This window comes from Notothenia rossii, assembly GCF_949606895.1.
Source record: "Notothenia rossii genome assembly, chromosome: 5".
NCBI classification, from domain to species: Eukaryota; Metazoa; Chordata; class Actinopteri; order Perciformes; family Nototheniidae; genus Notothenia; species Notothenia rossii.
This window is the reverse complement of record NC_136903.1, coordinates 980,610-1,006,674: the sequence shown is the minus strand read 5'-3', so window position 1 is coordinate 1,006,674 and position 26,065 is coordinate 980,610. Positions and strand designations below refer to the sequence as shown.

The 26,065-nt window shown below is 46.5% G+C and overlaps 1 protein-coding gene across 1 annotated transcript in view; it reads left to right on the top strand.

The window, feature by feature from the left end:
- The window catches only part of ambra1b (autophagy/beclin-1 regulator 1b), a gene marked incomplete at its 3' end in the record, with an annotated part of 29,074 nt that continues 3,009 nt past the window's right edge, over window positions 1-26,065 (top strand). The window contains exons 1-16 of the mRNA XM_079684536.1: window positions 1-204; window positions 4,958-5,130; window positions 5,427-5,493; window positions 5,665-6,938; window positions 9,598-9,684; window positions 10,707-10,883; window positions 11,267-11,347; window positions 11,430-11,530; window positions 11,954-12,064; window positions 12,714-12,902; window positions 13,671-13,825; window positions 14,267-14,406; window positions 17,165-17,269; window positions 17,708-17,889; window positions 21,349-21,438; window positions 25,738-26,065. Coding sequence (XP_079540662.1) covers window positions 28-204; window positions 4,958-5,130; window positions 5,427-5,493; window positions 5,665-6,938; window positions 9,598-9,684; window positions 10,707-10,883; window positions 11,267-11,347; window positions 11,430-11,530; window positions 11,954-12,064; window positions 12,714-12,902; window positions 13,671-13,825; window positions 14,267-14,406; window positions 17,165-17,269; window positions 17,708-17,889; window positions 21,349-21,438; window positions 25,738-26,065 — 3,437 coding nt within the window. The 5' untranslated portion in view covers window positions 1-27. The remainder of the gene's footprint in view (window positions 205-4,957; window positions 5,131-5,426; window positions 5,494-5,664; window positions 6,939-9,597; window positions 9,685-10,706; window positions 10,884-11,266; window positions 11,348-11,429; window positions 11,531-11,953; window positions 12,065-12,713; window positions 12,903-13,670; window positions 13,826-14,266; window positions 14,407-17,164; window positions 17,270-17,707; window positions 17,890-21,348; window positions 21,439-25,737) is intronic.

The following is a 26,065-nucleotide window of genomic DNA, read 5'->3' as shown; positions in this document are numbered from 1 at the left end:
ACTGCGTCTGCTTCTCAAAGGACTCTCATGGCCTCCACGCATGTGAACCACAACATTTACATAACGGAGGTGAAGACTGGGAAGTGCCTCCATTCCTTGGTGGGCCACCGCAGGACCCCCTGGTGTGTGACCTTTCACCCCACCATCCCCGGCCTGGTGGCCTCCGGGTGCCTCGATGGGGAAGTCCGGATCTGGGACCTGCATGTGAGTGATGGGGTTAAATAATAAACAGCTAACTTCCACCTGCAGTCCTGAGGAAGGTGCACAACAATCAATAAACACATTGCATCATCCCTAGCTCTGTGGATGGTATCGTTAACACTTCAATGGTGCTACTGTTGTGTCGTATCATCATCATATATTCTTATACTCTGTTGTATTTGTAGTCTTGGATGTGTTAACAGAGACAGATGTTTAGGGTTTACATTTCAGGAGGGCAACATGTGGGGCGAAAGGTGGATTTGCAAATGTGTGTGTGTTGATGTGTCTGTGTGTGTGTCGATGTGTGTGTCTTGATATGTGTGTGTGTTTGTCTTGATGTGTGTGTTTGTCTTGATATGTGTGTGTTGATATGTGTGTGTGTTTGTCTTGATGTGTGTGTGTGTTAGGGGTGTAACGGTTCACAAACATTTGGGTTCGGTACGTACCTCGGTTTTTAGGTCACGGTTCGGTACGTTTTCGGTACAGCAGAAAAAATGATCACAAAACATAAAATATTTGTTGTTTTTTTTGAATTATTATTAAACTGTGAATATTCACTCAAATAAATACAAAATATAATAAAATAAACATTAAGGTGCAGCATTTTGATGAACTGAAATCATCTGTATTTGAACTGTACTGTGCTCGTACCTAAGCAGCCAGTTTGACATTAGGACTTGCTTGTCATTGTATTGTTTGTTTAAAGAAAGATGAACTTGTCCACATTGCTTGCTGAAAGGGCAGATCTGCTGGCACTAACAATGTCTCCTGCTGTGGAGAACACCCTCTCTAGGGACAGAGGTAGCAGATACAGCCAGGTAGCGCTTTGCTAACATGGCAACATAAGGAGATTTGGTGTTTGTAATAGCTTTGGCTCGGTCTGAACTTTTTGCGAGTGGTGGAGGCTTAAATGCTAGCGGGAGTTGGGTTTGCACTTCAGTCTTTTTTCTTTTGGTACCGGTGATATTCACGTTCGGGTGATGCCTTTTCAAATGAGTCTGCACGTTTGATGTATTGCCGCGTAACCAATGTTAGTTGAACAATGCCGACAAACAGCTTTGGTTTGGTCCACCTGTCTTTGTCCGTCATCCTTGTACGTAACTGCCAAACCAAAATGTTCCCAAACCGGAGACTTCAATGATGCTGGAGGATTTTTGAGCTCAACTTTATCTGCGTTCGCCATTTCGACAGTTCCTCAAATTACTGACTAAATTTGAACGCATCCCTGTGACCAGCTCTCAGTGTATGCCTCTCGTCCAATGAAATGACTCGCTCTATGACGCGTTGAACCCAATGTGAGCAAATTACTCTGAATGCTGCGACGCAGCACCTGAGATTACCCAAAAAGTGGTTCACGTTCTCAATTTGTTACGTTTAACGTTATATTCGTTCACTTCACCGAAGGGCCCGTAGCGAATAATTTCGGTACGTGTACCGTTACACCCCTACAGTGTGTTGAAGTGTATGCGTGATGATATATATGTGTGTGTGTTTCTCTTGATGTGTCAGTGTGATGATTTACAGTGGGGCAAAAAAGTATTTAGTCAGCCACCAATTGAGCAAGTTCTCCCACTTAAAAAGATGAGAGAGGCCTGTAATGTTCATCCTAGGTATACCTCAACTATGAGAGACAGAATGAGAAAACAAAATCCAGAAAAACACATTGGGGTTTCCAATTTCTATGGGGTTGAGATCTGGAGACTGGCTAGGCCACTCCAGGACCTTGAGATGCTTCTTACGAAGCCCCTCCTTCGTTGCCCGGGCGGTGTGTTTGGGATCATTGTCATGCTGAAAGACCCAGCCACGTTTCATCTTCAATGCCCTTGCTGATGGAAGGAGGTTGTCACTCAAAATCTCACGATACATGGCCCCATTCATTCTTTCCTTTACACGGATCAGTGGTCCTGGTCCCTTTGCAGAACAACAGCCCCAAAGCATGATGTCCCCCCCCCCCCATGTTTCACAGTAGGTGTTCTTTGGATGCAACTCAGCATTCTTTCTCCTCCAAACACGTCTAGTTGAGTTTTTACCAGAAAGTTCTATTTTGGTTTCATCTGACCATATGACATTCTCCCAATCCTCTTCTGGATCATCGAAATGCTCTCTAGCAAACTTCAGACGGGCCTGGACATGTCCTGGCTTAAGCAGGGGGACACGTCTGGCACTGCAGGATTCGAGTCCCTGGCGGCGTAGTGTGTTACTGATGGTAGCCTTTGTTACTTTGGTCCCAGCTATCTGCAGGTCATGGACTAGGTCCCCCCGTGTGGTTCTGGGATCTTTGCTCACCGTTCTTGTTTCTCATTTTGACCCCACGGGGTGAGGTCTTGCGTGGAGCCCCAGATGGAGGGAGATTATCAGTGGTCTTGTATGTCTTCCATTTTCTAATAATTGCTCCCAGTTGATTTCTTCACACCAAGCTGCTTACCTATTGCAGATTCAGTCTTCCCAGCCTGGTTCAGGTCTACCATTTAGTTTCTGGTGTCCTTTGACAGCTCTCTGGTCTTGGCCATAGTGGAGTTTGGAGTGTGACTGTTTGAGGTTGTGGACAGGTGTCTTTTATTCTGATAACGAGTTCAAACAGGTTCCATTAATACAGTTAACAAGTGGAGGACAGAGGAGGCTCTGAAAGAAGAAGTTACAGGTCTGTGAGAGACAGACATCTTGTTTGTTTGTTATTGACCAAATACTTATTTTCCATCATTTGCAAATAAATTCTTTAAAAATCAGACAATGTGATTTCCTGGATTCTTTCCCCCATTCTGTCTCTCATAGTTGAGGTATACCTAGGATGAACATTACAGACCTCTCTCATCTTTTTAAGTGGGAGAACTTGCACTGCCATACATAAGAATGTCGGACGTGTTTTGTAGCATTTTGCAGCACCTCGTTTACCTCCATTTTTTTCCACGACTAGTTGACTAGGGCCTACAGCGCCGACTAGTGGTAAAGGTAGTCAACTTGTCGATTAGTTGGTAAAACCCCCTAGTGTCTCTCTGAGTCTCTCTGAGTCTCTCTGTGTCTCTCTGTGTCTCTCTGAGTCTCTCTGTGTCTCTCTGAGTTTCTGAGTCTCTCTGAGTCTCTCTGAGTCTCTCTGTGTCTCTCTGAGTCTCTGTGTGTCTCTCTGTGTCTCTCTGTGTCTCTCTGTGTCTCTCTGAGTCTCTCTGTGTCTCTCTGAGTCTCAGTGTCTCTGAGTTTCTGAGTCTCTCTGAGTCTCTCTGAGTCTCTCTGTGTCTCTCTGAGTTTCTGAGTCTCTCTGAGTCTCTGTGAGTCTCTCTGTGTCTCTCTGAGTTTCTGAGTCTCTCTGAGTCTCTCTGAGTCTCAGTGTCTCTGAGTTTCTGAGTCTCTCTGAGTCTCTCTGAGTCTCTCTGTGTCTCTCTGTGTCTCTCTGAGTTTCTGAGTCTCTCTGAGTCTCTGTGAGTCTCTCTGAGTCTCTCTGAGTCTCAGTGTCTCTGAGTTTCTGTGTCTCTCTGAGTCTCTCTGTGTCTCAGTGTCTCTGAGTCTCTCTGAGTCTCTCTGTGTCTCTCTGTGTCTCTCTGAGTTTCTGAGTCTCTCTGAGTCTCTGTGAGTCTCTCTGAGTCTCTCTGAATCTCAGTGTCTCTGAGTTTCTGTGTCTCTCTGAGTCTCTCTATGTCTCAGTGTCTCTGAGTCTCTCTGAGTCTCTCTCTGTCTCTCTGTGTCTCTCTGAGTCTCTCTGTGTCTCCGTGTGTCTCTCTGTGTCTCTCTGAGTCTCTCTGAGTCTCTCAGTGTCTCTGAGTCTCTCTGAGTCTCTCTGTGTCTCTCTGTGTCTCTCTGAGTCTCTCTGTGTCTCTGTGTCTCTCTGTGTCTCTCTGTGTCTCAGTGTCTCAGTCTCTCTGAGTCTCTCTGAGTCTCTCTGAGTCTCTCTCTGTCTCTCTGTGTCTCTCTGTGTCTCCGTGTGTCTCTCTGTGTCTCTCTGAGTCTCTCTGAGTCTCAGTGTCTCTGAGTCTCTCTGAGTCTCTCTGTGTCTCTCTGTGTCTCTCTGAGTCTCTGTGTCTCTCTGTGTCTCTCTGAGTCTCTCTGTGTCTCTGTGTCTCTCTCTGAGTCTCTCTCTGTCTCTCTGTGTCTCTCTGAGTTTCTCTGTGTCTCCGTGTCTCTCTGTGTCTCTCTGAGTCTCTCTGAGTCTCAGTGTCTCTGAGTCTCTCTGAGTCTCTCTGTGTCTCTCTGTGTCTCTCTGAGTCTCTCAGTGTCTCTGTGTCTCTCTCTGTGTCTCTCTCTGAGTCTCTCTGTGTCTCTGATTGTCTCTGTGTCTGTGTGTCTCTCTGAGTCTCTCTGTGTTTCTGAGTCTCTCTGAGTCTCTCTGTGTCTCTCTGAGTTTCTGAGTCTCTCTGAGTCTCTCTGTGTCTCAGTGTCTCTGAGTCTCTCTGAGTCTCTCTCTGTCTCTCTGTGTCTCTGAGTCTCTCTGTGTCTCCGTGTGTCTCTCTGTGTCTCTCTGAGTCTCTCTGAGTCTCTCTGTGTCTCACTCTCTCTGAGTCTCTCTGAGTCTCTGTCTCTCTCTGTGTCTCTCTGTGTCTCTCTGAGTCTCTCTGTGTCTCCGTGTGTCTCTCTGAGTCTCTCTGTGTCTCTGAGTCTCTGTGTCTCCGTGTGTCTCTCTGAGTCTCTCTGAGTCTCTGTGTCTCCATGTGTCTCTCTGAGTCTCTCTGAGTCTCTCTGTGTCTCTGAGTGTCTCTGTGTCTCTGAGTGTCTCTCACAGTCGGTGTGTGAGGGGCTGGGAGAGTAACTGAGTGTTTGCTGTGTGCAGGGCGGCAGTGAGAGCTGGTTCACTGAGAGCAACGTGGCCATCGCCTCGCTGGCCTTCCACCCCACAGCCCAGCTGCTGCTCATCGCCACCAACAACGAGCTGCACTTCTGGGACTGGAGCCGACCAGAACCCTTCGCTGTGGTGAAGACAGGGAGCGACACGGAGAGAGTGAGGTGAGACACACACACACACACACACACACACACACACACACACACACACACACACACACACACATACACACACACATACACACACACATACACACATACACACATACACATACACATACACATACACATACACACACACACACACACACACACACACACACACACACACACACACGTACGTGAAGACAGGGAGCGACCCGGAGAGAGTGAGGTGAGAGAGACACAGTTATACCCAGAGGGAGGATGTCAGGCATTGACACACTCACACACCAACCTGTTTGTGTTTCTGCCTCCAGGCTGGTGAGGTTCGATCCGCTCGGGCACAATCTACTGACGGCCATCGTGAATCCGTCCAATCAGCAGGTAAGCTGTGTGTGTGTGTGAGTGTGGGTTGGTATGTGAGCTGGGATGTGTGTGTGTGTGTGTGTGTGTGTGTGTGTGTGTGTGTGTGTGTGGGTGTGGGGGTGGGGGTGGGGGTGGGTGGTTGTGTGTCTTGATATGTGCGTATGTTGATGTGATGTGTGTGTGTTTCAGAGTGAAGAGGACTCTGAGGTCCCGATGGACAGCGTGGAGATGCCTCACTTCCGGCAGCGCTCCTTCCTCCCCTCTCAACCTGTTCGCCGGACCCCCATCCTGCACAACTTTCTGCACATCCTGTCGTCCCGCCCCCCCCCGGGGGATCAGCCCCGCCCCCTGGGGGACGCCATCACCAACAGCAGCGTGGCAGAAACTCCCAGCATGCCTCTGTTCTCCGAGCGCCCCCCTCCCCCTACAGGTTGCACTCAGCACCTGGGCTTAATGTGTCTGTGCAGCCGCTGTTCCATCAACCGTCCTCCTCCCCCTGAAGCCCCACCCCCTTCCTCGTTCTCATCAGCACGTACGGAACCGCGTCCAGAAAGAAGCTCCGCCTTCACATCCGTGTACTACAGCGCGGGCTCTTCCCTCAACCCCCCTCCCCCCCCTGCTGAGCCCCCCAGGAACACACCTGATTGGACGCGTAACCTCCTGAGTATGAGAGAGGGAGGGGGGGGGGGTGTCTCCATGCTGCCCCCTCGCACCTCCTCCTCCTCCATCAGCCTGCTGTCGGTGCTCCGTCAGCAGGACGCCCCCCCCCCGGTGTACACCTCTGCCTCCGAGGGGGGGCGGGGCTTCCCCCCCCAGGACACAGCGGGCACCAGCAGCGGGCACCACCCGTTCTGGGACGGTTCCCGTGGAAACACCGCCTCTTTCCGCAACGTTTTACAATGCAACCTGAGCCGATACTTCCTTGAATTCGACCGAATGCAGGAGCTCGAGCCCAACTCGGATCAGCTTTTAAACAACAACCTGGACCCCGAGAGACCTGGACCCTCTTCTGCCCCTCCCCCCACTATCATCCACTACCAGCCCCCCCTCCCCCCGCCCCCTCCGCCCCCCGGTGCCCCCCCTCCGACCCCCAGAGGTCACCTGAACAGATGCAGGGCCTGCCACAACCTGCTCACCTTTAACCACGACTCCCAGCGCTGGGAGAGAACCAGTCAGACGTCCAGCACATCGGAGCCCCCGCCCTCCTCTTCCTCCCCCCCTGAGGAGGCCCCGCCACCGCCCCCCCCGGAGCCCCCCAGCGAGGCACCCCCCCCTGCATCAGCCTTCCCCATCGCCCCCACCCCTGGCCCCTCTGCAGAGCAGACTGTGGGGCTGGTCTACAACCAGGACACGGCTCAGTGGGAGAGGGTGTACCGGCAGCCGGCCGCTAGCAGGGTGCCCCCCCCGGAGGCCTTAAGCCAAGAGATGCCTGTGGACCCCCCCGACGAGGACTCACTCAGGAGGTACGGATATTTTTATCATTTTATTCACCAAAGACATCTGGAGAAATAGTGGATGTTAGATATCTGGATGTTAGATATCTGGATGTTAGATATCTGGATGTTAGATATCTGGATGTTAGATATCTGGATGTTAGATATCTGAATGTTAAATATCTGAATGTTATATATCTGGATGTTAGATATCTGAATGTTAGATATCTGGATGTTAGATATCTGGACGTTAGATATCTGGATGTTAGATATCTGGACGTTAGATATCTGGATGTTAGATATCTGGACGTTAGATATCTGGACGTTAGATATCTGGATGTTAGATATCTGGATGTTAGATATCTGGATGTTAGATATCTGGATGTTAGATATCTGGACGTTAGATATCTGGACGTTAGATATCTGGATGTTAGATATCTGGACGTTAGATATCTGGATGTTAGATATCTGAATGTTAGATATCTAGAGAGATAGTGGATGTTAGATATCTGGATGTTAGATATCTGGATGTCAGATATCTGGATGTTAGATATCTGGACGTTAGATATCTGGACGTTAGATATCTGGATGTTAGATATCTGGATGTTAGATATCTGGATGTTAGATATCTGGATGTTAGATATCTGGATGTTAGATATCTGGATGTTAGATATCTGGATGTTAGATATCTGAATGTTAGATATCTGGATGTTAGATATCTGGATGTTAGATATCTGGATGTTAGATATCTGGATGTTAGATATCTGGACGTTAGATATCTGGACGTTAGATATCTGGATGTTAGATATCTGGATGTTAGATATCTGGACGTTAGATATCTGGATGTTAGATATCTGAACGTTAGATATCTGGATGTTAGATATCTGGACGTTAGATATCTGGATGTTAGATATCTGGACGTTAGATATCTGGATGTTAGATATCTGAACGTTAGATATCTGGATGTTAGATATCTGGACGTTAGATATCTGGATGTTAGATATCTGGATGTTAGATATCTGGACGTTAGATATCTGGATGTTAGATATCTGGACGTTAGATATCTGGATGTTAGATATCTGGATGTTAGATATCTGGACGTTAGATATCTGGACGTTAGATATCTGGATGTTAGATATCTGGATGTTAGATATCTGAATGTTAGATATCTGGATGTTAGATATCTGGATGTTAGATATCTGGATGTTAGATATCTGGATGTTAGATATCTGGACGTTAGATATCTGGATGTTAGATATCTGGATGTTAGATATCTGGATGTTAGATATCTGGATGTTAGATATCTGGACGTTAGATATCTGGATGTTAGATATCTGGATGTTAGATATCTGGACGTTAGATATCTGGACGTTAGATATCTGGATGTTAGATATCTGGATGTTAGATATCTGAATGTTAGATATCTGGATGTTAGATATCTGGATGTTAGATATCTGGATGTTAGATATCTGGATGTTAGATATCTGGACGTTAGATATCTGGATGTTAGATATCTGGATGTTAGATATCTGGACGTTAGATATCTGGATGTTAGATATCTGGATGTTAGATATCTGGATGTTAGATATCTGAATGTTAGATATCTGGACGTTAGATATCTGGACGTTAGATATCTGGACGTTAGATATCTGGATGTTAGATATCTGGACGTTAGATATCTGGACGTTAGATATCTGGATGTTAGATATCTGGATGTTAGATATCTGGATGTTAGATATCTGAATGTTAGATATCTGGACGTTAGATATCTGGACGTTAGATATCTGGACGTTAGATATCTGGACGTTAGATATCTGGACGTTAGATATCTGGACGTTAGATATCTGGATGTTAGATATCTGGACGTTAGATATCTGGACGTTAGATATCTGGACGTTAGATATCTGGATGTTAGATATCTGGATGTTAGATATCTGGATGTTAGATATCTGGATGTTAGATATCTGGACGTTAGATATCTGGACGTTAGATATCTGGATGTTAGATATCTGGATGTTAGATATCTGGATGTTAGATATCTGAATGTTAGATATCTGGACGTTAGATATCTGGACGTTAGATATCTGGATGTTAGATATCTGGATGTTAGATATCTGGATGTTAGATATCTGGACGTTAGATATCTGGATGTTAGATATCTGGATGTTAGATATCTGGATGTTAGATATCTGAACGTTAGATATCTGAATGTTAGATATCTGGATGTTAGATATCTGGACGTTAGATATCTGGACGTTAGATATCTGGACGTTAGATATCTGGACGTTAGATATCTGGACGTTAGATATCTGGACGTTAGATATCTGGATGTTAGATATCTGAATGTTAGATATCTGGACGTTAGATATCTGGATGTTAGATATCTGGATGTTAGATATCTGGATGTTAGATATCTGGACGTTAGATATCTGGATGTTAGATATCTGGATGTTAGATATCTGGATGTTAGATATCTGGATGTTAGATATCTGGATGTTAGATATCTGGATGTTAGATATCTGGACGTTACATATCTGAACGTTAGATATCTGGATGTTAGATATCTGGATGTTAGATATCTGGATGTTAGATATCTGGACGTTAGATATCTAGCTCGCTCTCAAACAGCCAGAAACTAATTAAATATAAATCATTGTCTTCCTTCTCTCTCTCTGTTTCTCCCCCGCAGACGTCTGTTGGAATCTTCTCTGTTATCCTTATCTCGCTACGACATGTCGGGATCCAGAGACCACCCCATCTACCCTGATCCTGCCAGGTAAACATACACTAAGTAGAATCCATACAGCAGAGTATCAAGCTTTAGCTTTGGGCACAGCGCAAAGTCGCCTTCAAAACGTCTCAATGAAACGGGAAGTTAAGCTCAGTGACGCTGAACACACGTTCACAGTTCCAAAGGAAGTAACAAAAACAATGCCTTCTCCTTTTCAGACAAAACAAAGGGGACATGTTCACAGACACAAAAGTGGGTTATTTACATCAAATATATTTGTCAGTCTCGTGGCCATGGGTAAAGTCAGGGGGATCGGCAGGAAGTCAGAACACAGATGGAGTCAGGTTTCGACACCTTGAAATCAAAGGTGTTGAATTATTGTGGATGTTTGAACCAGGAAGGGGAGACGGACATGACGCATGGGATTTGCAATATCTCGTATCCCAATACTTAGCATATCTTAGAATTGCGATCGTGTCGTATCGTGGGGAGCCTGGTGACTCCCAGCCCGAACTATAAGTAATAATAACAGTGTGATAATATCTAAATCCAGGGTGTCTCACTCTTTTCCCCGAGGGCCACATACAGACTGATATACAAAGGGCTGGGCCGCTCACCAGAGGTTCATCGCCTCGTTAGTTCAGTTATCATTTTGAAAGATCAATGAAATGTAGGTAAATGATGCTTGAGACTGGAACATGCTGTAAGAAACGCTCTCCAGGGGGTTCACTGTATTTAGTTAGCAGCTCGTTCTTTAACAGAGAAGCTTCAGATTGGTTCTAATCAGAGGAAATATGAAGCGTTTATTTCCAGGTTGTTACGTACATGTGTTGTTGGGCTGTCCTCGTATCAACTCAGATTAGTTAGAACATGTTTTCTACTGGAATCGACTGCATTTCTTTGTGGGCTTATCAACACATGAATACTGTGTCATATACGTTCACATATATATTTAAGAAGTAAGACGAGCAGAAGTTTGTTGGACTTCAGTCATTATGCTTTTTGAATGAGCTGAGGGGCCGTAGCTCGGACCCCCCTGATCTAAATGAACCTGACCTCGCCCCCAGGCTCTCTCCCGCTGCGTACTACGCCCAGAGGATGATCCAGTATCTGTCGAGGAGGGACAGCATCCGCCAGCGCTCGCTGCGCTACCAGCAGAACCGCCTGAGGGCCATGTCCTCCTCCGACTCCCCCAACCCCCCCAGCGCCATGGACAGCAGCGACGTGGACTTCGAGGAGCTCGAGTGAGTTTCAGTCTCTGGTTCAGATCTCAGGAAACAGGATCAGTCAAAGTCAACTCTATTGTCAATCTTTAGTTTGTGTGTGCAGGGAGATCCAAATACAGTTTCCCCCAATCCAGAGCAATACAGAATGTTTGCCAATATGTATGAACCTATATATTCACAATCAAAGACACATTTATACACATGACCAGAATCAGAATGTATTTATACTGAAAGCAGAAAAGAGCCAAAGACAGCTTAATGTTAGCTAAGAGGCATAAACAAATGTTAAAGTGCACATCCTGAAACAGCTCTGAGAGCAGCCAGGAACCTGCTGCACAGTTACTACAGGATGTATGAAGCACAGCAAGGGGTGTTACAGCATCATGTGTTCTGTGTGGCAGTGACACCGGAGAGAGAGCTCGGCACAGGACTCCTCGAAACGCCCGGATGTCAGCGCCGTCTCTGGGTCGCTTCGTGCCTCGGTAACTTTTTAGAAACCTCCAACAATCTGTCAGTGTTTGAAAGATGAGAGAGCAACCGTTCACTTTGATGTTTGACCTGCAGGCGCTTCCTCCTGCCCGAGTACCTGCCCTACGCCGGGATCTTCCACGAGAGAGGACAGCCCGGCCTGGCCACACACTCCTCCGTCAACAGAGTGCTCGCTGGTACACACACACACACACACACACACACACACACACACACACACACACACACACACACACACACACACACACACACACACACACACACACACACACACACACACACACACACACACACACACACACACACACACACACACACACACACACACACACACACACACACACACACACACTCGTTTGATTAGAGATATTTTGACTTATCTCAAAATTTGAACTTTTTCAACATATTTTGACTTAATTTCAGAATTTTGTAAATTCTGAAATTAAACGAGAGCTGCAGGAATGAAACAAGATTATTTTCTGACATAACCCAAAATCACACGGAGGAATCCCATTGGTCCAGAGAGATGCTGCCTTCAGGGACTCAGACACATCCAGCTCTCTGTTCTCTCCTGGTGTTAAACTTAGTTGTGTTTCCAGGTGCGTCGATCGGGGACGGCCAGTCTGCGGTAGCCAGCAACATCGCTAACACCACCTACCGTCTGCAGTGGTGGGACTTCACCAAATTCGACCTGCCGGAGATCAGCAACGGTAAAACAGAAGGGTGATTGTTGGAGAACTCGGGATGGGAATCTGAAAGCACATTTGTGGAATATTTCTCTGTTCATGCAGAAACACCTGAACTTCTGAAAGAACATTCATCTGTTTGCAACTTATCAATATTGCAATTACTTGTATATAGACTAGGGGTGTAACGGTTCACAAACATTTCGGTTCGGTACGTACCTGGGTTTTTAGGTCACGGTTCGGTACGTTCTCGGTACAGCTGAAAAAATGATCACAAAACATAAAATATATATATTCTTTTTTATTATTATTATTAAACTGTGAATATTCACTCAAATAAATACAAAATATAATAAAATAAACATTAAGGTGCAGCATTTTGATGAACTGGAATAATCTGTATTTGAACTGAACTGTACTCGTACCTAAGCAGCCAGCTTGACATTAGGACTTGCTTCTCATTGCACGTGTACCGAACCGAAGCGCCCGTACCGAACCGAAGGGGTACGTGTACCGTTACTCCCCTAATATCGACTCTTCTGCTCTACTTCTATCCTCTTCTATTTACTTGCACACTTGTATCTGTGTCATTGTGTTGCTCTGTTGGAGGAACACAGATCTCCACTGTAGCTCTGCTCACGTTAAAGCCTTGAACTTTGATGTTCCTCTGCAGCCTCGGTGAACGTCCTGGTGCCAAACTGTAAAATCTACAACGACGCGAGCTGCGATATCTCTGCCGACGGTCAGCTGCTGGCCGTCTTTATTCCCAGCAGCCAGCGGGGTTTCCCTGACGAAGGAATCCTCGCCATCTACTCTCTGGCTCCTCACAATCTGGGAGAGATGCTCTACACCAAGAGATTCGGTATGCTCAGAAACCAGATAGCACACTCATCCTTAACTTCAGTCATGCCTGCAGACTTTGTGGGTTTAGTCTGCAGAAACACTCACATCTAGACGAGTGAAATCAGCATTGATGGAGTTCCTTTGGATCTTTAAAAATACCTAAATAAATAAGCAGAACCACGGTTTTGACTCCCGACCCTAGAGGTAATGATTGTATAGAAACGTGTGATTCAGCGTATTGGAGTGCTATGAAGTAGATCAAAACACACGGTTGATCAAAGTCTGAAATGGTAGGAATGTGAATCCTGTGAGATGCATCAGGAAACAAAGTGTGTACGCACAGCTCCACACCGTGCACCGTGTTGCCCTGGCAGTTACATGAAAAATGAATCAATACTACAGAGAACACGATAAGAGACAAAGCATATTAACACATGACTTACCCAGCATGCACCTGTACAACGCACTGATGAAAAACACATGATTGACAAAGCGAGGCACGGACACTCCCCTGCCAGGGGAGATGGAAGCACAGTGAATAATGTAACATGGGTTTGGACAGTTGGTGGCATGTGGACACAGATATCAAAATGTTAATAACAATCATTTGAGATGTTATGTATGGTCCTTGTTCAATAACGGTATAAGAAAGAAAGGGATAATAATAACAATGATACCTCGGTGATTATTTATAGGGTTGTGGGTGTTTGCTTTGTGCAGATGGGGGCTCCCCCCCCCAGTGTGTGTAGCTGCTGATAATAAGTAACAGTGATCTGTGCTCCGTTAGGTCCCAACGCCATCTCCGTGTCCCTGTCCCCGATGGGCTGCTATGTGATGGTGGGCCTGGCCTCTCGCAGGATCCTGCTGCACCCCACCACCGACCACATGGTGGCGCAAGTATTCCGCCTGCAGCAGCCCCACGGGGGGGAGACCTCCATCCGGGTGAGGCCTGTGTGTGTGTGTGTGTGTGTGTGTGTGTGTGTATGGACGTTAGCCTGTCTGTGTGTGTGTGTGGACGTTCGCCTGTGTGGGGGTGTGTGTGTGGACGTTAGACTGTGTGGGGGTGTGTGTTCCCAGGCTCCTCCAACAATGCAAAATATATATATAAGATATAATTCAAATAAAAAAGATAGTGCAAATAGAAACAGAGTAGTTATAAAGTGTGTGTGTGTGTGTGTGTGTGTGTGTGTGTGTGTGTGTGTGTGTGTGTGTGTGTGTGTGTGTGTGTGTGTGTGTGTGTGTGTGTGTGTGTGTGTGTGTGTGTGTGTGTGTGTGTGTGTGTGTGTGTGTGTGTGTGTGTGTGTGTGTGTGTGTGTGTGTGTGTGTGTGTGTGTGTGTGTGTGTGTGTGTGTGTGTGTGTGTGTGTGTGTTCATTCGTTCCAGATGGTGTTCAACGTGGTGTACCCCATGGCGCCGGACCAGCGGCGCCACGTTAGCATCAACTCCGCTCGCTGGCTGCCGGACCCCGGGATGGGTCTGGCCTACGGGACCAACAAGGGGGACCTGGTGATCTGCAGGCCTGTGTGAGTGTGCTCAGACCAGGGGGTCCGCGGGGTCTTAAAAAGTATTAAAAGTTGATAAATAAATTTAGCGAAAATTAAGGCTATTAAAAAGTATTAAACGGGATTTTCCAAGGTATTAAGAAGTCCCGCAGCAACGACAACATGAAACACCCTTTAATTTACTGAAACGACATGTCGGAAACCCCCTCAAGGCGGCCCCATGCATAGTGCGCCACTCCGCTCTGCGGGGGGGGGGGGGGGGGGGGAGAGAGAGTGCAGTGCAGGCTCTCTGCATGGAGGAGCTGGGGAGTCCGGGTGATGCTGCTCCTCCAAGGAAGAGACACATGTTCACTAAGCCAAACTGTATCCGGTCACAGAGATCTGCTATTTTAAAGTAAAGTCAACACATATAGACCCTAAATATAGTCTATATTAAGAACGAGAAAAGTCTTAACATATATATCCTTTTTTGTAAACATATGACAAATGTGTGAGGGTGATGACGTCAGAGCCTCGTCTTATGTGCCAGGGCTTAGCCCCGGACAGCCCCAGCCCAATTTAACCCCTGGGTATTTGTGAGGGAGCTCCTATATGGCATTACCCCGCTGAAGCTCACCAAAGTTTAATATATTTCATAGTTCAAAGTTTTGTCAATTGTTTTGTTTATTGGTCAAATACTGGTTTCTAATGGTTTCTGAGGAGTTTGACTGGAATGAAAGAGCACAGAGTACAGAAGCAACAAAGCAGCATACTGCAATAAACCTGACCTTCACAGAGAGGTTGAAGTTCATGTGGAGAGGAGGCTTCAGTAGTCTGTCTGCACTCTGTTTAGTTTTTCTATCTTACAATCAATACAGTAAATGTGAGGTAAAGTGTGTTGCCAAGGTAACCGGTTAGAACTCAAAGTTGCGATGAGGTCTTAAAACGTATGGAAAAGGTCTTAAAAAAGGTCTTAAAAGGGATTAAATTTGACTTCAGGATTCCTGCATATACCCTGTCAGACACTGCTAATACTACTACTGCTAATACTACTACTTGTACTAGGGGTGGGCGATATGACGATATATATCGTCTCCACGATATGCCTTTTCAGAGATATCATATCTATCGTGACACAGAGAGTCACTCAGTCATAGAGTGTGAGTGCTGCGAGTGCACCAGAGTAAGATTTTCTCGACGGCCATGACGGCCATGCTGTCATTGCCCCTCGGTCTGGCCGTGAAGCCCCGAAAATAATTGTAGGTCCTCCGGGCACCATGGCCTGCGTGCCCATGATACTGTTAAAATCTGGAAGTTGCTTTAAAAGCGTCAGAACAGTGTTTTCTGAACTGCGTTACGCTGCGTTCACAACGGACGCCATGCGAATATTCTGACCCTAACCGCTGGAGTTTCACCGCGGCAGCCAGCTGTGATTACTCCTGTCATTCAAACAGGACGCGCTGGAGAGGGGCGGGGCTTATATCCATGTAAATACTGTGGTGGAAACCAACTACGACAAAATTAACCTATTTTACCGTGATTAAATTGTAATAAACGTTTCAAAATGATGCCGAAGTAACTACATACTGATACCGGTTAGTAACCAAGCTGTAGTCAGGATTCAGACAGTGTTGCACTTAATTTATTGTCTTGGTTGATTCTGCTGGCTTATATTTGATCAATAAGGTATTTATATTCCCTTTTGAAACAGATGTTCAGTTATGCTAAAGTCTTTGCTTCAAGTCTAAAGTTTACATTTGAATTGTTTGGCACTGACTTTTCCTCATTGATGTTTTATTTTTAATTAGTTATGTTTGACTCTCCTTTTCATGTGTATTGATGTTACATCAGTGCTAGTGCTGCCTAAAACAGGAAGAGCATTTTTATACTGAGAAACTGTGCCTTGAATCTTTTATTTTATTTATCAAGAGAGAGAGTGCACTTTACCTGGTGAAGAAAGCAGTGTCCACGTGTGTTTGAGTAGGGTGTAGGCCTACCTACTTGAACACTGAGGGAGTTCCTGTTGAATTGTTCACTCAGGGATTCATTGCAGAATTCAAACCAGCTTGAAATGGTATTTTGGTCTGTTGCTCCTTTTTATTTTAGTTGTTGGCAGCACAGTCGTGAACTGCCAACGGGGGGCGGGGCGCACGCTTGTGAACTGTTAGCGCCGTGTTATGCATGCCCACTGCACCTCGCGGGAGTGCGCACAGCGTAAAGCCAAAACTTACAGACGTTTCAATCATTTGTTCGGCAAAGTTGGGTTTGGAAACGGTATCATTTCCTTTTAGGCAGACATGCTTAACACCGGAGCCTCGCTGCGGGGAAACTTTGGCGCTGTTCCAAGTTTGTTCTAATCCGTCAAAATGACGGACTGCTTTCAGATTTTTCCGTCATTGTTAAAAAAAATCCGTCATAGACGGAATATATTCGGTTAACGCGACCTCTGGTTTGGAGCGATTTCTCCTTTCCTCTCTCTCTCCATTAGCCCAGTTATAATATATATGTATGTATATATATATATATATATATATATACATATATATATATATATAACATCGTTTATTGAATCATCTGGTGCAGCCCGCTAACGGACAGTTTGTTGTTGGCTTTGTCCTCCTCCCTGATGTGATTATCCTAACGAGCACTCAGAGCCAGGAAGACACTTCATTGGAAAAAACCAATTAGCGTCTCTTAACGAGGTTGTGGTCCGTGTGATTCCACGAAGACGTCCCTCCTCTTCGTTAGAGATTTCCTGAATGGAAGTTAATTAACTGTGTGTGTGTGTGTGTGTGTGTAGGTTCTACCGGAGTGACGGTGAGAGCCCCGCGGAGTCGAGCAGCGAGCCGTTATTCTCCGTGAACAACAGCGGGACAAGCCGGACCCGAGGGACTGAGAGGCCGGGGTGAGAGCCTGGAGACTCAACCGAACACTCTTTGGAGCCACGTTCTCCTAACATCCATATTATATTAAATTAACAATCTAAAAATTCTGACTTTTTTCTCTGAATTTAGACTGTTTCTAAAATGTCCGACTTTTTTTGCTCACGTTTCTGACTTTTCATGAAAATCTAAAATTCTGACTTTTTCTCAATTTTTTAATGAAAACTTTTTCAGAAAGTCTCAAAATTCAGACTTTTTTCTCTAGTTTCTGACTTTTTTATGAAAATATCCAAATTTGAACTTTTTTTCTTTTTCTAAAGCCCTGTTCTCCTAACATCCATATTATATGAAATAAACAAAACATACAATAAAAAGATATAAATAAACAAGAACTACAATTTCCTTTCTTATCTGTGCTGACCTCATTTCCTGTCTGTGCTGACCTCACTTCCTGTCTGCAGTCCGCACCGCTCCGGCTGGAGACTGGACAGGGACATGGGTCTGATGAACGCCATTGGTCTACAGCCACGACACCCCGCCCCCTCTGTGACATCACAGGGAACCCAGACGCCAATCGTCCAGCTGCAGAACGCCGAGACGCAGACAGAGAGAGAGCTGTCGGATGCACCCCCCTCCACAGCCAGTACGCAGAATACTTACTAATATACACTTACAACTAATATAAATACTCTTATATATACACTCACTCACACACAGGTTCATACACACACTCACACACAGGTTCATACACACACTCACACACAGGGACATACACACACTCACACACAGGTACATACACACACTCACACACAGGGACATACACACACTCACACACAGGTACATACACACACTCACACAGGTTCATACACACACAGGGACATACACACACAGGTACATACACACACTCACACAGGTTCATACACACACTCACACACAGGTACATACACACACTCACACACAGGGACATACACACACTCACACACAGGGACATACACACAATCACACACAGGTACATACACACACTCACACACAGGTACATACACACACAGGGACATACACACACTCACACAGGTTCATACACACACTCACACACAGGTACATACACACACTCACACACAGGTACATACACACACTCACACACAGGGACATACACACACTCACACACAGGTACATACACACACTCACACACAGGGACATACACACACTCACACACAGGTACATACACACACTCACACAGGGACATACACACACTCACACACAGGTACATACACACACTCACACACAGGGACATACACACACTCACACACAGGTACATACACACACTCACACACAGGTAGATACACACACAGGGACATACACACACTCACACAGGTTCATACACACACTCACACACAGGTACATACACACACTCACACACAGGTACATACACACACTCACACACAGGGACATACACAGAGGGACATACACACACTCACACACAGGTACATACACACACTCACACACAGGTACATACACACACTCACACACAGGGACATACACACACTCACACACAGGTACATACACACACTCACACACAGGGACATACACACACTCACACAGGTTCATACACACACAGGGACATACACACACTCACACAGGTTCATACACACACAGGTACATACACACACTCACACACAGGGACATACACAGAGGGACATACACACACTCACACACAGGGACATACACAGAGGGACATACACACACTCACACAGGTACATACACACACTCACACACAGGGACATACACACACTCACACACAGGGACATACACACACTCACACAGGTTCATACACACACAGGGACATACACACACTCACACAGGTTCATACACACACAGGTACATACACACACTCACACACAGGGACATACACAGAGGGACATACACACACTCACACACAGGGACATACACAGAGGTACATACACACGCTCACACAGGTTCATACACACACAGGGACATACACACACTCACACACAGGGACATACACACACAGGGACATACGCAAGATCACACACAGGGACATACACTCACTCACACACAGGGACATACACACACTCACACAGGTTCATACACACACAGGGACATACGCACACTCACACACAGGGACATACACAAGATCACACACAGGGACATACACTCACTCACACACAGGGACATACACACACAGGGACATACGCAAGATCACACACAGGGACATACACTCACTCACACACAGGGACATACACACACTCACACACAGGGACATACACACACAGGGACATACGCAAGATCACACACAGGGACATACACACACTCACACACAGGGACATACACACACTCACACACAGGGACATACACACACTCACACAGGTTCGTACACACACAGGGACATACACTCACTCACACACAGGGACATACACACACTCACACACAGGGACATACACACACAGGGACATACGCAAGATCACACACAGGGACATACACACACTCACACACAGGGACATACACACACTCACACACAGGGACATACACACACTCACACAGGTTCGTACACACACAGGGACATACACTCACTCACACACAGGGACATACACTCACTCACACACAGGGACATACACACACAGGGACATACGCAAGATCACACACAGGGACATACACACACTCACACACAGGGACATACGCAAGATCACACACAGGGACATACACACACTCACACACAGGGACATATGCAAGATCACACACAGGGACATACACACACTCTCACACAGGTACATACACACACTCACACACAGGGACATACACACACTCACACACAGGGACATATGCAAGATCACACACAGGGACATACACACACTCACACACAGGGACATACACACACTCACACACAGGTACATACACACACAGGGACATACACACACTCACACACAGGGACATACACACACAGGGACATACGCAAGATCACACACAGGTTCAAACACACACTCACACACACACAGGGACATACACACACAGGTTCATACACACGTTCATACACACACTCACACACAGGGACATACACACACAGGTTCATACACACGTTCATACACACACTCACACACAGGGACATACGCACAGCGACATACACACAGGTACATACAAACACTCACACACAGGGACATACACACACTCACACATGGGGACATACACACACTCACACAAAGGGACACACACACACATAGACTCACGCACACACACACACACACACACACGTTCATACACGCACTCACACACAGGTTCATACACACACTCACACACAGGTTCATACACACACTCACACACAGGTTCATACACACACTCACACAGGGACATACATACTCACACAGGGACATACACGCACTCACACACAGGTTCATACACACACTCACACAGGTTCATACACACACTCACCCACAGGTTCATACACACACTCACACAGGGACATACACACACTCACACACAGGTTCATACACACACTCACACAGGGACATACACACACTCACACACAGGTTCATACACACACTCACACACAGGGACATACACACACTCACACACAGGTTCATACACACACTCACACACAGGGACATACATACTCACCCAAAGGGACATACACGCACTCACACACAGGTTCATACACACACTCACACAGGGACATACACACACTCACCCAAAGGGACATACACACACTCACCCAAAGGGACATACACACACTCACACACAGGGACATACACACACTCACACAGGGACATACACACACTCACACACAGGTTCATACACACACTCACACACGTTAATACACACACTCACAGAGGGACATACACACACTCACACAGGGACATACACACACTCACACACGTTAATACACACACTCACACAGGGACATTCACACACAGGGACATACACACACTCACACACAGGGACATACACACACTCACACACAGGTTCATACACACACTCACACACATCCTGATATTGAAGACCAAGCCGGTGACGAATGATATTTCTCTAACAATAATGGTCAGGGAAAAGTGTTTATAATATGAATAGTAATGTGCAGCTTTCCTCTCCCCAGGTGTTCCTCCTGAGACTCCCTCCACCAGCGCAGCAGCCTCAGGGCCGGAGGAGGCTCCGAACGGAGGAGCAGCCGAGAACAACACCTCCGGTACTGATACTAACACCACTTAGGGATCCATGAGCTAAAAGATAGGCTATACAGGAGCTACAGCACGGTCACATGACTTCACGTGACCACCGCTAAGCTAAAGGAGGCTAATGTTGGGCTATAAAGGAACTACAGCACGGTCACATGACTTCACGTCACCACCGCTAAGCTAAAGGAGGCTAATGTTGGGCTATAAAGGAACTACAACACGGTCACATGACTTCACGTCACCACCGCTAAGCTAAAGGAGGCTAATGTTGGGCTATAAAGGAACTACAGCACGGTCACATGACTTCACGTCACCACCGCTAAGCTAAAGGTGGCTAATGTTGGGCTATAAAGGAACTACAGCACGGTCACATGACTTCACGTCACCACCGCTAAGCTAAAGGAGGCTAATGTTGGGCTATAAAGGAACTACAGCACGGTCACATGACTTCACGTCGCCACCGCTAAGCTAAAGGAGGCTAATGTTGGGCTATAAAGGAACTACAGCACGGTCACATGACTTCACGTCACCACCGCTAAGCTAAAGGAGGCTAATGTTGGGCTATAAAGGAACTACAGCACGGTCACATGACTTCACATCACCACCGCTAAGCTAAAGGAGGCTAATGTTGGGCTATAAAGGAACTACAGCACGGTCACATGACTTCACGTCGCCACCGCTAAGCTAAAGGAGGCTAATGTTGGGCTATAAAGGAACTACAGCACGGTCACATGACTTCACGTCACCACCGCTAAGCTAAAGGTGGCTAATGTTGGGCTATAAAGGAACTACAGCACGGTCACATGACTTCACGTCACCACCGCTAAGCTAAAGGAGGCTAATGTTGGGCTATAAAGGAACTACAGCACGGTCACATGACTTCACGTCGCCACCGCTAAGCTAAAGGAGGCTAATGTTGGGCTATAAAGGAACTACAGCACGGTCACATGACTTCACGTCACCACCGCTAAGCTAAAGGAGGCTAATGTTGGGCTATAAAGGAACTACAGCACGGTCACATGACTTCACATCACCACCGCTAAGCTAAAGGAGGCTAATGTTGGGCTATAAGGAACTACAGCACGGTCACATGACTTCACGTCACCACCTCTAAGCTAAAGGAGGCTAATGTTGGGCTATAAAGGAACTACAGCACGGTCACATGACTTCACGTCGCCACCGCTAAGCTAAAGGAGGCTAATGTTGGGCTATAAAGGAACTACAGCACGGTCACATGACTTCACGTCACCACCGCTAAGCTAAAGGAGGCTAATGTTGGGCTATAAAGGAACTACAGCACGGTCACATGACTTCACATCACCACCGCTAAGCTAAAGGAGGCTAATGTTGGGCTATAAAGGAACTACAGCACGGTCACATGACTTCACGTCACCACCGCTAAGCTAAAGGAGGCTAATGTTGGGCTATAAAGGAACTACAGCACGGTCACATGACTTCACGTCACCACCGCTAAGCTAAAGGAGGCTAATGTTGGGCTATAAAGGAACTACAGCACGGTCACATGACTTCACGTCACCACCGCTAAGCTAAAGGTGGCTAATGTTGGGCTATAAAGGAACTACAGCACGGTCACATGACTTCACGTCACCACCGCTAAGCTAAAGGAGGCTAACGTTGGGCTATAAAGGAACTACAGCACGGTCACATGACTTCACGTCACCACCGCTAAGCTAAAGGAGGCTAATGTTGGGCTATAAAGGAACTACAGCACGGTCACATGACTTCACGTCACCACCGCTAAGCTAAAGGAGGCTAATGTTGGGCTATAAAGGAACTACAGCACGGTCACATGACTTCACGTCACCACCGCTAAGCTAAAGGAGGCTAATGTTGGGCTATAAAGGAACTACAGCACGGTCACATGACTTCACGTCACCACCGCTAAGCTAAAGGAGGCTAATGTTGGGCTATAAAGGAACTACAGCACGGTCACATGACTTCACGTCACCACCGCTAAGCTAAAGGAGGCTAATGTTGGGCTATAAAGGAACTACAGCACGGTCACATGACTTCACGTCACCACCGCTAAGCTAAAGGAGGCTAATGTTGGGCTATAAAGGAACTACAGCACGGTCACATGACTTCACGTCGCCACCGCTAAGCTAAAGGAGGCTAATGTTGGGCTATAAAGGAACTACAGCACGGTCACATGACTTCACGTCACCACCGCTAAGCTAAAGGAGGCTAATGTTGGGCTATAAAGGAACTACAGCACGGTCACATGACTTCACGTCACCACCGCTAAGCTAAAGGTGGCTAATGTTGGGCTATAGAGGAACTACAGCACGGTCACATGACTTCACGTCACCACCGCTAAGCTAAAGGAGGCTAATGTTGGGCTATAAAGGAACTACAGCACGGTCACATGACTTCACGTCACCACCGCTAAGCTAAAGGAGGCTAATGTTGGGCTATAAAGGAACTACAGCACGGTCACATGACTTCACGTCACCACCGCTAAGCTAAAGGAGGCTAATGTTGGGCTATAAAGGAACTACAGCACGGTCACATGACTTCACGTCACCACCGCTAAGCTAAAGGAGGCTAATGTTGGGCTATAAAGGAACTACAGCACGGTCACATGACTTCACGTCACCACCGCTAAGCTAAAGGAGGCTAATGTTGGGCTATAAAGGAACTACAGCACGGTCACATGACTTCACGTCACCACCGCTAAGCTAAAGGAGGCTAATGTTGGGCTATAAAGGAACTACAGCACGGTCACATGACTTCACGTCACCACCGCTAAGCTAAAGGAGGCTAATGTTGGCTATAAAGGAACTACAGCACGGTCACATGACTTCACCACCGCTAAGCTAAAGGAGGCTAATGTTGGCTATAAAGGAACTACAGCACGGTCACATGACTTCACGTCACCACCGCTAAGCTAAAGGTGGCTAATGTTGGGCTATAAAGGAACTACAGCACGGTCACATGACTTCACGTCACCACCGCTAAGCTAAAGGAGGCTAATGTTGGGCTATAAAGGAACTACAACACGGTCACATGATTTCACGTCACCACTGCTAAGCTAAAGGAGGCTAAAAAAGAAATTAGGCACAGTATTTGTGAATACAAATTTGAAGAGCTCAAGGGTGGCAAAAGGGTTTCAGCCGTTGCACTTCACATATTTGGGTATGATAAATAAAATGTTCATGTAAACATAATCCATACTGGAATTTCTAACTTTTTACAGTAAAAACTCTAAATTCAGACTTTTTCTACAAAATCTCAACATTTTGACTTTTTCCAAAATCTGAAGTCAGTCATTTTCAGAAAATTCAGACTTTTTTTCAAAATTCAGACTTTTTTTCTAACAATCTTAAAATTCTGACGTTTTTCTGAGAATCCAGAAATATTCTGAAAATCTCAAAACTCCGACTTTTAAAAAAAATTCAGACTTTTAAAAAAATCTTCTGTCGGTGAGAGTTCTGGTTCTTCTCTAATATCTCATTCACACCAACGGTGTTTCGGAGCTGGAGCTAGAAAAGCACCGGGTTTTCCTGTTCACACGGCAGCGGAGCAGCCTCTTAGCTCCGGAATCCGGTTCGTTTCAAGCACCAAAAAATGGTCCGGCTAGACAAAAGCACCGCATACGTCACGCTTACGTCGAGGCGGGGGCGGGGGCCGGATCAACTCCTGAACAACAACAACAAGCCCGCGTTTTATCCAGTTTGTACACAACGATGGAGAAACTTATCAAGCAGCAGTGGTCCACTGAAGAGACCAGCTACCTACTGGGAGTCTGGTCTTCTGAAGAGGTTCAGAGGAAGCTGGAGCACAATCGGCCATTGTTGTTCTTGTCGGTGTCAGCTGTGAGGGGTTTCCGCGCGGTCTGGCTTTATGAAGCAGGCACGCAAACTATGACGCAATGACGCAGCACCAGTCGGACTCTGGGCGGTGTGAAAAGAGCCGGAGCTAAGCCGAAGATCCGGTTCTGAACCTGAAAAGCTCTAGCACGGAGCTTGAACCGGAGTTGCGTTGGTGTGAATGAGGTATTGGTTCCTCGCATCAGAGCATCTTCACCACCAGACTCACGTTATTAAAGATGTCCTCATATCAGATGTTTCTGTCATATGTCCTGCAGCCTCTGACAGAGGAAGCTGGGAAAGAATACATTTTGTACAAGTAATACTTTTTTCTCAAAACTTTGCAGGAATCTGACTTTTGTCTGAAATGTCTCAGATTCAGTTTTTCTTATTTTCCCCAAAATGTTCAAATTCTGAGTTTTTTCTGAAAATCACAAAATGGTGGTGATGTTTCTCTAACGCTGCTGTTGTTTCTTCCAGACTCCTCAGACTCCCCCGGGGAGGACGCTCTGGCTCGGATCCGGCGCCTGATCGCTGAGGGCGGGATGACGGCCGTGGTGCAGCGCGAGCAGAGCACCACCATGGCCTCGATGGGGGGGTTCGGGAACAACATCATCGTGAGCCACCGCATCCACAGAGGCTCCCAGACCGGGGCCAACAGGGGGCTGAGCGGCCAATCACTGAGCGGCACCTCTGCAACCGGCCAATCCCTGACTGGCACCTCTGCAACCAGCCAATCCCTGACCTCCGCCTCTCTAGTGGACATTGACGACGTTTTTGAGGGAGGGAGGACGAATGAAGACTCTCC